Source organism: Corapipo altera, unplaced genomic scaffold, assembly GCF_003945725.1.
Source record: "Corapipo altera isolate COAL_440 unplaced genomic scaffold, ASM394572v1 47, whole genome shotgun sequence".
NCBI lineage: Eukaryota > Metazoa > Chordata > Aves > Passeriformes > Pipridae > Corapipo > Corapipo altera.
In genome coordinates, this window is record NW_020884897.1 from 1,295,810 (window position 1) to 1,308,067 (window position 12,258).

Consider the following 12,258-nt stretch of genomic DNA (forward strand, 5'->3'; position numbering starts at 1 on the left):
TCTCCCCTTCCGTGGACACATGTCTCCCCAAAGGAAAAGGGATTCCACTATATGTCCAGGGGTGCACTACCTGGTAAAAAAACCACCCACGTTTTCGTTTGTTAATTTCTAATATTTTTTAAAGTTTCTTATACAATGAATGAATAGAAGCGATTTTGCTGGAAGGGACTGCTGTATGCAGAAAGGAGCAGGATAAAGCTAGAAGAACAACAAAAAATACCATTTGCCACTGCACACCTGAGGAAACCAAACTGCTATTACATCTTCAAGGATACTTCTCAAAGTACACTACAATCTTGCTCTATTTGAAATCTCTGAAAATACCTCCAGATCTGCTTGTCTTAATTATTTTTCCCAGACTGTCTACAAAACATCAGTCAATAATCAGTGCTACAGATAGGAAAACTCTGAATACCCTCTATGTATGAGGGAGAAAAAAACTAAAGCAAACCATGTATTCTTTGAGTCTCTAAGAAAGAAATAATTTTGTGGTCACCCAGTTTTCAGGCAGTAATTTCAATTTAGCATTAGGTGCTGCTGTTTGCAAAGATGGAGATTTTTTACAGGTTATAGTAAGGAAAATGACAATAAGGAAATTTTTTTCTTTCTGCCTGAGCAGCCACTCCCTGCTACAGTCAGGAGTGCAGTGAGCCCATGTGCCCCGTAACTTCATGGGGTCTTTGAATGGGGGAGGAAACATTAAATTCCCCAGTGAATTTAACCTGAGATGAGGAACCAAATACTCTTTCCTTTTAATCCCTTGCAGTGAATTTGGCAGATATAAAATATATATACTTTTTCAGTTATCTTGCTTTCATTCTTACCAAATATCCAGTTCTGGAAATACTTTTAAACTTCTCCAGCTCCTCTCATGCTTTTATTGCCCTGGTTTGGTACCTTCTGCAAAATGCAATTTCGTGTCTGAGTTCAGACTAGTTTATTTATTCTAACTTATATTGTAATTGTATACACTAATTAACATCTTCCTTCATAACTAAGTAAAATTATTCTTTGAATTTCCTCTGTTTTAGACATCTTGTCTGACTCACTCTTTGTCCAATAATTACAAATAACCCACCAGTGTGGACATTCACTGAAGTCCACGTCAGGTTCTTGTACTGAGATTTCTTGTCTTGTTGTTTGAATTGCTGTAATCAGCACGAGGAACAGGATTTTTCTTTGTACAGACACAATTTTCTCATGAATTAATTAGAAGAGATAAGATATGCTGCCCCTTAATTCAAATTAATTCTCCCTTTTCATCATATTCTCGCATACACTCGCCCAGTGCCACGGCTCTCAGCCAATAGGCAACTCACAGGTGCCAGGAGGGGCTGGTTGTCACTGATGTCACATCACGGGTGTCCATCCTGCAGAGGCTTGCAGACAATACTATTAACTGCCACAGAAATTTCCAAAATATCTAAAACTTAAGTGTTCGCAGGTCTGCTGGGTCCCTGTTGCAGGGCACCCCTCTACAGGCAGCTCCTCTGGCTGGAGGCAGCACCACCCCCTCTGCCCCTCTGCCACCCTGCTGGCTGAACAGCAGAGGACATCGAGTCGGAGCAGCGACAGCCCTCTGTTACCAGGGACACACAGAGGCTGGGACAGGGGACAATAAGGCACAGGTTACACCCTGTGCCTGGCTTACCTAGGAGCAGGCAAGCCGAGATGCACGGCGACCTTCCTGAATGAATCTCGCTCCTGAGACACATTAGCCTTTTGTGGTCTGTGAAAACGTTTCCAATATATAACATTAATACTCCACCAGTTGAATTATGGAGCAGCTCAAAGTTCTCCCACCCAATTACAGTTCTGGCCATTAGTGCAGCAAGCTATTAAAACCAACTTAAAAAAGGAAGGTGGCCTCATTTACCATGCTGTTTTATTTCTCAGAAGCTTGGTGTTTAGAAATAAACTAATCATTTCCACTTGACAACAAGCAAAGCACTATTTGCTGTGTTGTCTGAAAGTCTTCAGAAGGATTTGGATACATTTAGAGGTTTATTAGAATAGTGACAGGGTTTGCTTGTAAAGAGCAGGATGTTGGATGGCTGTGCTGAACTGGTACTTATGTGTATTAAATCTAACACTGATATAACAGGGACAGAAAAGGATATAAAAGGTGAAAAGGCGAATGACGAAAGACTTGGGCTTCATTACAATGGCTTTTATTTTTTTTAACTGAAGACTCCTGTTGCTGTACACTGAAGGCTCAATCGATTTGCAGACTTAGCAGTGGTTAAAGTTTTACCATTTATTCTCCACTGAAAAGCACTATCATGGCATTATGGCAAAGAGAACATTGCAAACAAATGCTGCACAGAGAACTGAGCAGTGATTCCAAGTTAACTTCATACCCGCACTTCTCCCCTACCTCAGGGAGAACTCAGTCCTCCAAAATGAACAGATCTAATGTTTTCTTATGGTTCAAAAGTTGTTCTCAATCATATTGCAATTTCATGAGAGCAGCTGAACAGCAAGACCACTCTATTGTGAATTTTATCTGAAAGCAGTTATTTACACTCAGAGAGCCTCCATATGTTAGGAATTTTTGTTGAGTTTTTCTCAAGGGCTGTTACTCTGAGTTTACAGTTCAGTTTCTTTTCCTGGTTTTTTTTTTTTTTTTTCAGCCCGCTGTTTTTCAAAACCACTGCCACATTTCAGGGACCCTGAAAAGATTTTTACTAACAAACTCCTAAATTTTCCTCCAAGTGAGAATGAATCCTAAAAACTTCATGAGCTAGAAAGCTTTAAACTGGAACAAAACCTTATTCAATGCTGAGCAAACAATAATGTACTTCACCTCTTCAATCTAACTTTTGGATTTATCATCTTACTTCCCTTGGACACGACTGAAAAAGGGGAATTATTTTTCACAGCTGACAGTGGGAATGTGGAGCCCAGGAAGCAAAGAGCCCCGGAAACCTGACAGTCTGCTTGAACTGTGCCTGAAAAGTGCAATTCATCTGAATGCTGCAGAGAGAAGGGGAAAAAAAGAATGAGTCTAATTGGTTCTAACTACAAGTCAGATCTGAAGTTTTCTCTAGAGATGTGCATTACAAGAAACACTATTAGTGAACCTGGATCCCTTTTAAAAGGGTAATTTAATCAAGCACTACAATAATTTAAGAATATGACACTATACGGAGATTTGCATATTATACTTGACAGTAAAAAACATCAAATGTTTGTCATTGACACCAAATGACTCATTTGGGAGGAAGACACTAGGTATTAGAGGTAACCAAAGGGACAGGTATGGCACACAATGCAGCTTCAGAACAGACAAGCTGCTGAGCACTAACTCAAACCCAGATCGTATCTGTGATGCACAAAATGAAAACACAACACAAAAGTTCAAAGGATAAATGACCCCTACCATGAAGATTTGGGAACGATTTATTAAATGAAATGAGTTTGGTGTCAGCACACCCTCTTGTGCTGCACATGATGGTCACTGCTTCCAAACTCAAACTCTTGGCTACAGTGAGGTGCTTTTGCTGAGCTGCGTTCCCAGGCCGGCACAAACATCACCCAGGGCTCCCATCACCTGTGAGGTGAGCAGGTACAGAATCAGACTTTCCCTGCACTTCTCTGCCTGGATGTGGAAATGGATCCTCTAAGGGATGAAGGCTTCTCATTTTTTTTCAGTCTCTCACTGTACATAAGCACTTCATTCATCAGAAAGAAAGGGGAAAAAATCCATTCCATGTTGAAATAGACTGCCACCTGCACTGCTTCCTAATGTAAGCAAATCCCAGTGGAAAGGTTTATCACCAGACTTTTATGCTGGACCAGTAAATCACTCTCAGAAATACCGTTTAAGCCTTACATGTGGTGTTACCCAGCAGGAGTAGCATGTTTTTTAAAAGAAATTCCAACAATGAAACAATTAATCCAATTTCCTGGAAGAACTCGCGTGACCACTGTGTATTTCAGGGTTTAGATCAGCCACAGATATATGAGCAATATAATACTAACAACACTGTTACTGCATTTTAATAAAATAAAAATAACTAGAATACACTGTGCAGTGAGACACTAACATAAAAGTTAAAAATGTTCCAGAGACTTAATCCTTTTATAATTTTGTGTGTGATCATGTGTGCATGCCTGTATAAAGATACTGGAAATGCTGCTCTTGAAAGACATGAGATTATTAACCTGTGCAGACACTGTGGTTATCTCCTGGAGTGCCAGTATCCCATCTATTTATCACCCCAGCTGTCTCACAAAGTAAAAATAAAATGGTGCTTAGAGTTTAACAGGCTGCAATCAACTTAGAAAGCAGGGCTGGGCTCTGCCGTGCTGGGCTTGGGAGTCTAAAAAGTGGATTAAGAGAGTAGCACATAAAACAGCATAAACTCCCAAATTCTTCCCTGGAAAACTTGCTCTCCAAATATTCATAAAAGAGAATAAAACTAAGTGAGCTTTCTAACAGTCTATACCATTTCTCTATTTAATAGTTAGCTGCAATTTCTTTTAAATACCTTGCACAATTTAAATGGCTTAAATCCTAGAGCTGGTTCCCTTTAAATAATGTCTTCTTGCAAACTTTGATTAGCTCCAGAAAAAAAACAGCAGATGACTTTAAATGGCACAAAGGTGGATTTACTGGCAAGCATGTTGGGTTTGCACTTAGGAAGGAATTGGCAGATAGCAGAAAAAGGCTGGATGGAATTCAAACTCCAAGGACTTGGAACTGAAAAAGGATTTATTTGAATAGCAAAGTATTGCAGTGTACTTAGTGCAGCTAAAGTTATTAAAAGCTTTTAACTAAAAACACGAAGAAATTAAACTTCCAGTGAAAGGCAAGCAACTGCATTGCTTCAAAGGTATGGTCATGGGGATATTTATTGCTTTCCTCCCTCACTGTGTCACTCACTGCTCCTAGCAATAGGAAGGTGTATTGATCTTCTTGATTAGGTGTACGTTCAAAAGCCAGATTAAACCTGAAGCTGCACAAAATTACTTAGCATTCAGGAAATAAAATGCTTTATTTTTGCCCTGAATCAGCTGTAGAAAAAAAGGAGCCTATTCACTGCATGTGAAAGGCAGGGAGCCTGAAGTCTCAGAAAAAACAGAGTAGCCAAAGCAGCATGAGCTGCTTTGCGCGGGTAAAGAGGCTTGGCCATGGTCTGCAGCAACAGAATGGGGGGCTGTGCTAGGAGATGTTCTCACTACTGAAGGGTTGCCAGCTGAAACTGTAACTTTATTTGAATTTGGGGAGATTTTTTTGGTCCCAATTTTCATGCTTGCTTTACAAAAGTCATAAAATTGCTTATGACAGTGCTTGAAGTATCAGCTGCTATCCTGAAGCCTTGTTTACACTCGTGACCCCCCACTGGCGATGGACCAGCGGGACAGCAACAGAAATGGCTTCTAAAAAGCCAAACCACTGCTCTGCTCCTGGGCTGGTGGTAAGCCCTACTTTGGGCAGGAGGCTGCTCCAGCTGACCTCTGGGATCCCCTGCAACCAGCGTTTTCCTGAAACGTTCTCCAAAAGAGTGTTCACAACTACTCAGTCCCTGGGTTTGGCTAGCAGCAAAGATGCCAGACACAATGCTGACTTTGCTGAACCAGACATTTATAAATTGCATTCAGTCAGAATGGGTGCTGAAAAGGTAGGGTGGCTAGGAAGGGAAAAAGGAAAAGAGGGAAAAAAGGAAAAGGGGAGGGGAGGGGAAGGGAGGGGAGAGGAATCTCAGTCATGATGTCTCTGGATTGCTGCTTTATACCATCACATCTGCATGAGACACTTTTATGGAACTTCTCTGATTCTATTATTCGATTCTAACTAGGTGATGGAACATTCTAGTCTTTTACAATGGTATCTAAATATGCCAAATCACCTTTAGCAGCTGCTTTTTCTTATACCAACACTTCACTTTTTTTTCCTACTACTTATCAGTTTTGCATCTGAAGGAAACTGAGTAAGCCATTTTCCTATTTTGTTAAGTACAGATGCAGTTTTTGATTTAATTTTTTCAGACTAAAGCTAAAAGATGTTTTCCTCAGAAAACTGAATGACCACACTTCAAGTCTGGCAGCAACTGCTCTCAGCAGCCAGCATGTGGCTCACCTAACTACAAGTGTGTAACAGATACCAAAAGAGGAGGACATCTGCAAAGTCAGCTATGCCATTTGGAAAAGCTCGTGCCCAAAGAAGCTGAGGGTGCTCCAAACTGATATACCTTAAATTAGAGCAGAATCTGGAACAATGTAACCAGAGGAGGTGAAAGGGAGAAGTTTAAGACTCCAGGACACTTCCATCAAACACCAGTCATACTGAAGCTTGAATGTATATTCAGTAAATTGTGCCAAACCATCATTACTGTTTTCTCTCACATATTTCTTTCCCTTTCCTTCACTGAATTATGCTGTAAGTCCCTTAGAAAGAGTCTGAGTATCTACAGGCCTTGGAACACAATCTGTAATGGTATAACAGCAGAAATATTTAACAAAATTCAAGTCAAAGAGAAGATATGGATTTTTTTTAATTCTTACTTCCCTTGGCCACTCTAAGTAACTCTGGATAAGAACAAACTGTTTGTACATATCAGTAGAAGACCCATCATCTATAAACTTCATCTACAGTGGTGTAAATATGCAGAGAAATCCAGATATGGAATAGTTTGCTCACATATCTCTTTCCAACAGAATTTGCTTCTCGCTGATTTCACCTGTTATTCTAGACTAAAATGGGAAGTTTCTGCAAAGTAAATTCAGAATAATGTTTCTGGATTTGTCAGCAGTAGAAATCATAATTCATCATAACTCATCCCATAATTTCGAATGTTTACACAGAAAAGCCAATAAAATGAAGGAAAAAAAAAACAAACAAAAAAGAGAAAGCTCTTTCTTTGTACTCCACAGCACCAGTCATATCATATTTTAGAACACCTCTGGTACTACTATGTCAAAAAATTGCCAAACACAGCACAAGTAGAGAAGTATGCTCTTCTAATTTTTCAGGATTTCTTGAAAGTTTGTCAATAAGGTATTAGGAATTCACTCAGCTCTGAAAACCAAGTTATTTTTACACTCAAGTTTCTAGTTTCTACTTTGGAACTGCAGAACAGTCAGCCTCATGAAGTCACACTCCAAACCTTGCATGTTTCCCCACATTGTGCATATACATCCAAGGCCACCAAGACTATTTTGAGTTCATGGATGTGTCTGCTTGTACAGAAAAAAGAAGTAAACACATTTTTTCTGGAAACCTGCTTGCAGACTCAGGTCTTCTTCCGTATTCCTAACCAAGGAAAATTATTGCAATTTAAAAAATATGGAGAAAATCCTGCAATGTGACAGATCAGCTGTGAAAGCACACACTGAAATGAGGACAACCTTTAAGCCACTCGAATTTTCTTCATGAAACCAGATTTTTTTCTGTGTCATACTCAGCACACAGAGATTTTCATTTTTCAGAGCTATAAGGAATTCGACAAGTAAACCTACTACAGTTAATAGCATTTTAATCTTTATGCATAATAACCTACATTGTACAGGTTTGGTAATAATAACTGACAGCTGAATTTGAAGTACACATTTCGTTCCAAAATAGATGCATGTGTAGGTGGATGTGTTGTAGAAATATAATATACTATGTGGCTGAGCCCAGATAAGCTGGTGATTCTCAAACATCACTATCATCTGCACAAAGTTAGGGTGGAAATCTGCTCCCTTAAATACTTGTTCATCCTTCTTATAACACTTTCTTTAAAGGGCTCCATTAATAGTAGATAAAATAAGTATCTAATGAGGTACGACAGAAACTCTGATTGAGCTAAACAGCAGAGATTTGAATTCTAATAAATAAATAAATGAAGTAAAACATTTACTGCCAGCAACTATGTCAAGTTAGCCATAGGAAACTGTAGCTCTGCAGCTGGAGAAGGGCAATACTCTGCAAGCCAGAAAAGCAATGGAACTCCTCCAGCTTTGATTATTTATGGTGTGATGATGAAGGAACAACTTTCCATGTGAGGAACAGCTTTAAAGTCGAACAGTGAAGCTGAAACAGAGATTTAATGAAAAATCAGAGGGGAACAAAACTACATCTACAAAAACAATAACATTCAGTTTAACAATTTAAAAACATAATTTATGTGCAAAACCAGATGTTAACTTGTCCAGTTTCAAGGTAAACAGCAAACTGTATTCATAATAACCCTTCTGCTGAACAGCAAACATGCACTACTTGATGTTGTTGTCTATAAAGGCTCACTTCCTACCTCCAAATGTTATCAAAATGAACAAAAATGCAAAACAAACACATCTTAAACAAAGGACACATCTGTATTTAATGCAAAGCTATTTTCAAAAATCCCAACCTTTCATAATCTACTATAATCGTAATAGCCTGAAACATAAGAATGCTTTCAGGCTCAGAAAAAAAGGCTTCTAATTTTAAACATTTATGAGGATGCTGAGAAGTGGCTTAGAACCATGCTTCAAAACATGTTTTCAGGCTTTAAACTGCTGAAAGCTGAGACCTTTACCATTTTTCCTGGACTACAGGAAGGGAAAGGAGCACAAAAACATGATGAAAAGAACTGTACATGAAAATTTCTATTAAAAAAAATGCAACTGACTCCCTCATCTCAAAGCCCTTCCTCCCCTCCCCACTGCACCTCCTTCTCACTGAAAGGCACTGACTCCTCTTGCCTGATGACCACGACCAAACAACTCATCTACATCACTGGCTCTGATGCACCACTGTTTTTAATAAATACTTTTTGAAAATATTTTTAAAGGACAACTCTGCCATCACTGGTGCTGTTCCAGAACAGGAGGGAATCTGTCTCAGCACTGCATTCATGTCAGCTCACTTTAAACTATACCACGGAACGTGTGATTATGCAAGAAAGGTGATTTGATGTTAATTCTAAATAAAGATCTTTTAAATGTTTGGGTTTTTTTTCCAACTCTTAAAATGCACGTTAAGGGAATGAGCTTCCCTTTGATATAGTATAACTATGGGAAGGAGGCATTGTTCTCACATTTCTGTTTCAGGGAAAACACCATGCTATTTGATTTTTAAAGCTGAAGGATTTAACTTCAATTTGATTTTAAAGTTGGGGGGCTAAAAAATGCTTCTAAATGCAACACAGTCTACTAAGTTAAATATGGCTTCAGTTTGATTTCAAACACTGACTTCAAAATTAACTATTCCTTTCCAAAAGTGCCCATGAAAATAAATATGAATGTATTGTAGGCATTGAAAATGGGTGTGCCAAGAATAAGAACAAGTAGTATTTTACACTAATTCAGCACAAAAAACAAACATACAAAAGCAAAGAAACAGCACAAATATGTATTAAAACAACAGATAGTAGGAAGTTTTGAGAATCCACAGGGATTCTTCCACCTTACCAAGCACCTGTATAGTTCTATGAGCATTTTTTTTCTGTCTTTTATTATACTTGGCTCCTGCCCTATAGTTCATCTCCAGGGCAAAGCACCATGAAACAAGAAATTGCATTCAAAACTATTAGCTCATCAAAACTGCCTTTCTTGTTTAAAAACAAAACACATACACAAAGTATTGCAACAGCTTCTGGAATCCTATTCAGAAAGTCCAACGTTTTTAGATCTCTTTTCATGTTCTCATCACCATAATTTTTGCAAAACAGTGAGAGGCGACCCAGGACATTTTAAGAATGACTCTTTCATCGTTGCAAACCCTCAATTACGGCTGACCACAGAGATGAACAGAGTAGTACTGTGGGGACAGCACTGATGTATTTTTCAGCTTGCCCTCTAATGTGCTCTGACTTCCGTTGAACAGTGATGTAGTGATTTCTTAGACTGCCTCCTTTATTACTCCCAAAATAATTCAGTAGTACATAAGGCTTTGAGTAACAGCAGTTCAAACACCAATTTCAAACTAGATTCAATGGTTTTAATGACCTTTTTATCAAAACTGAGCTCCAGAACTCCATCCCTTACAGCTTAACCAGACTTGCCCCCTTGGAGATGTGCTGCAATGGTCCCTACCCTTGCCTGCCCTGCTGCCAGGGATCACAGGATGCACTGCTCCTGCGCCACAGGCTGCTACAGCTTTGCTCCCCTGGTAAGGGAATGGTTACCAGCTCCTGATATTGGAAGGTTAAGGTGTTGCACACAGTTCCTCTAGTACAGCAAATCTGGCAACACAAGCTGCCACATATTTACAAGTGAAGGAACAATTTCCCTTTAGAGCCAGAGACTGGGTCAGCTGTAGAGGTACAGAAGTGATACACCGAGAGTGTTAAAGGCAGAGTGCTAACAGTGTTGGCAGTGGTGCTGCTGTGACTGGAGGTGCAAGGAATACACTAAAAGTCCACTGTGAGACGTGAAGTCTATTGTAGAATGTCAGACTTCCCACAAGTAACCAAGTCAGATCACTATTTTTAAAACAAACTTGTTCTTTTTCATAAAGCAGTCCAGCCTGGAAAGCTTCAACTTCATGGCTAGCAAATAATTCATCTTCAACCCAAAAAGCTACTGGCAAATAAATACATGTAGAGTTTTATTTATAAAATACAAAATCTTTGCTATTTCCAGGATGGAATTTAACAACAAAAAGGCCTGCAAGCAATAAACATGGCTGAAGACACTGAAATCAAGGAAACCAGAACGAAAAGTTCTGAAATTACAGATTATAAAACTCTTGAATGCCAGCTGCATGTATGCACAAGTGACCAACAGAACTGCTTGGGAACATGTATTTACCACAAAATTTGGAAGCACGATTGGGACTGAAATTACAGTTACAGTGGGTTTCATCATTTCATTCAAGACTGATATTGCTTCATATAAATTGATTTATTTCTGTGTGTACAGTATAATTTCACTCATAAATCTTTTTCTTTGATGTTAACCATTAGTATTGGGTATTTGCTGCTATGAAGTTCCTTAAACACAAATATTAAGTACAGTGTTTCACAATCAGCTTCCAAGTATCCATCTGGAATGACACTGAATAAATATATTTTCTATTCACCAAAAAAAAAATTAGCATAACTTTAAAAAACTCCAACAAACTCACCCAACAAAACTTTGAAGTGATACTTCTGTTGAGTTAGTTTAGCAAGACAGTGAAAAAAACTAAAAAATTTGCTAAGGTAGTTGATGTTGTTCAGAGCATTGCAGAATTGAGCTTCAATATTCACCATTATTAGAAAATTCAATAATCCCTTCTTTTGATACTAAACTAAAAATTGTCCATAAAGTGGAAGGGTCTTCACAATTATGATGACTCTGCCAATGACTAAAAAGATCCTCTTTTTTTCCAAATAACTGTTTGCATAAAATGCAGTTATAGCCTGCTTTAGACCAAGATTCCATTTTTTTGCTTGTTGTACCAAACCCCATATTTTGTATCTCCTTGGTGGTTTCACCACTTCTTGGCTGAGTCACTTCGCCTTTTGGTAAAATATTGACATTATTTTGATGCTGAAAGTACATCTGTCTTTTCAGTTTTGGAAAAGTATAAAGCTCCTCCTCACGGGCACTGCATTTTGCTAAATGTCTTCTCTCGTTGTGCTGTTTCCAGAAGTGGGTTGTATGTTTGATTGGTTCCCCTTTCGCTCCTTTATTTCCTTGCAAACCCCCTTCTTTTACTCTTCCCTGAATCTCTTCTCCATGACAGCACAGTAAGTGGAACTTCATTTCACCAAAAGACTGTGCAATGAACTGGCATCGGCCACATTTGACCTGCATTTTCACTCCTCCCGGGTTATGAAATAGGTCCTCAAGATTGCACTTATTTCCCCTGCTAAAAAGAAAAGAAATACAAACTATTTCAGTATTAGCCAGGCACAGAAGAGGGATGGCAATTTCTGTCATAAGTTCCTAGATGAGATGACAGTCATAAAACACTTTTAATTAAAAATAAGCATTGTCTTTACAGTATCTAATTCATTTGGAAGAGAGGAAAAAAAAAGAAAGAAAATAATAGTAAGGTTGTGTAGGAAGCAACTGAAACCAAATGTTATTTGATACTTCTGAGTTTCAGAATTGCCTCCAAAATTATCCTTGGTAGAAATAATCTTTTAACAACACTAGCCTTTTAATAAAAGGTTGATAACTTTTTTTAAAGTTCCTGATTCAGTGAGATCAATCCAAATATTTCTAGTGCTGTGCTGGAAAAGTGAAAATGACTATTACCTGTAATGTACTACTAAGAGAAACTTCTTTGTTTACAGTGAGTGTTCTAAGGTCAATTTAAGGCAAAACCACATGTCCCACCTCCCTTTCCATGATGGA

The 12,258-nt window shown here is 38.6% G+C and overlaps 1 protein-coding gene across 10 annotated transcripts in view; it reads right to left on the minus strand.

Moving 5' to 3' along the window:
* Positions 1-10,963: 10,963 nt before the first annotated feature.
* Positions 10,964-12,258, minus strand: part of ZNF438 (zinc finger protein 438) — a 49,080-nt gene continuing 47,785 nt past the window's right edge. For all 10 annotated transcript variants that reach the window (XM_027648475.1, XM_027648469.1, XM_027648477.1 and 7 more), the window contains one exon: positions 10,964-11,764. In XM_027648475.1, coding sequence (XP_027504276.1) covers positions 11,152-11,764 — 613 coding nt within the window. In that variant the 3' untranslated portion in view covers positions 10,964-11,151. The remainder of the gene's footprint in view (positions 11,765-12,258) is intronic.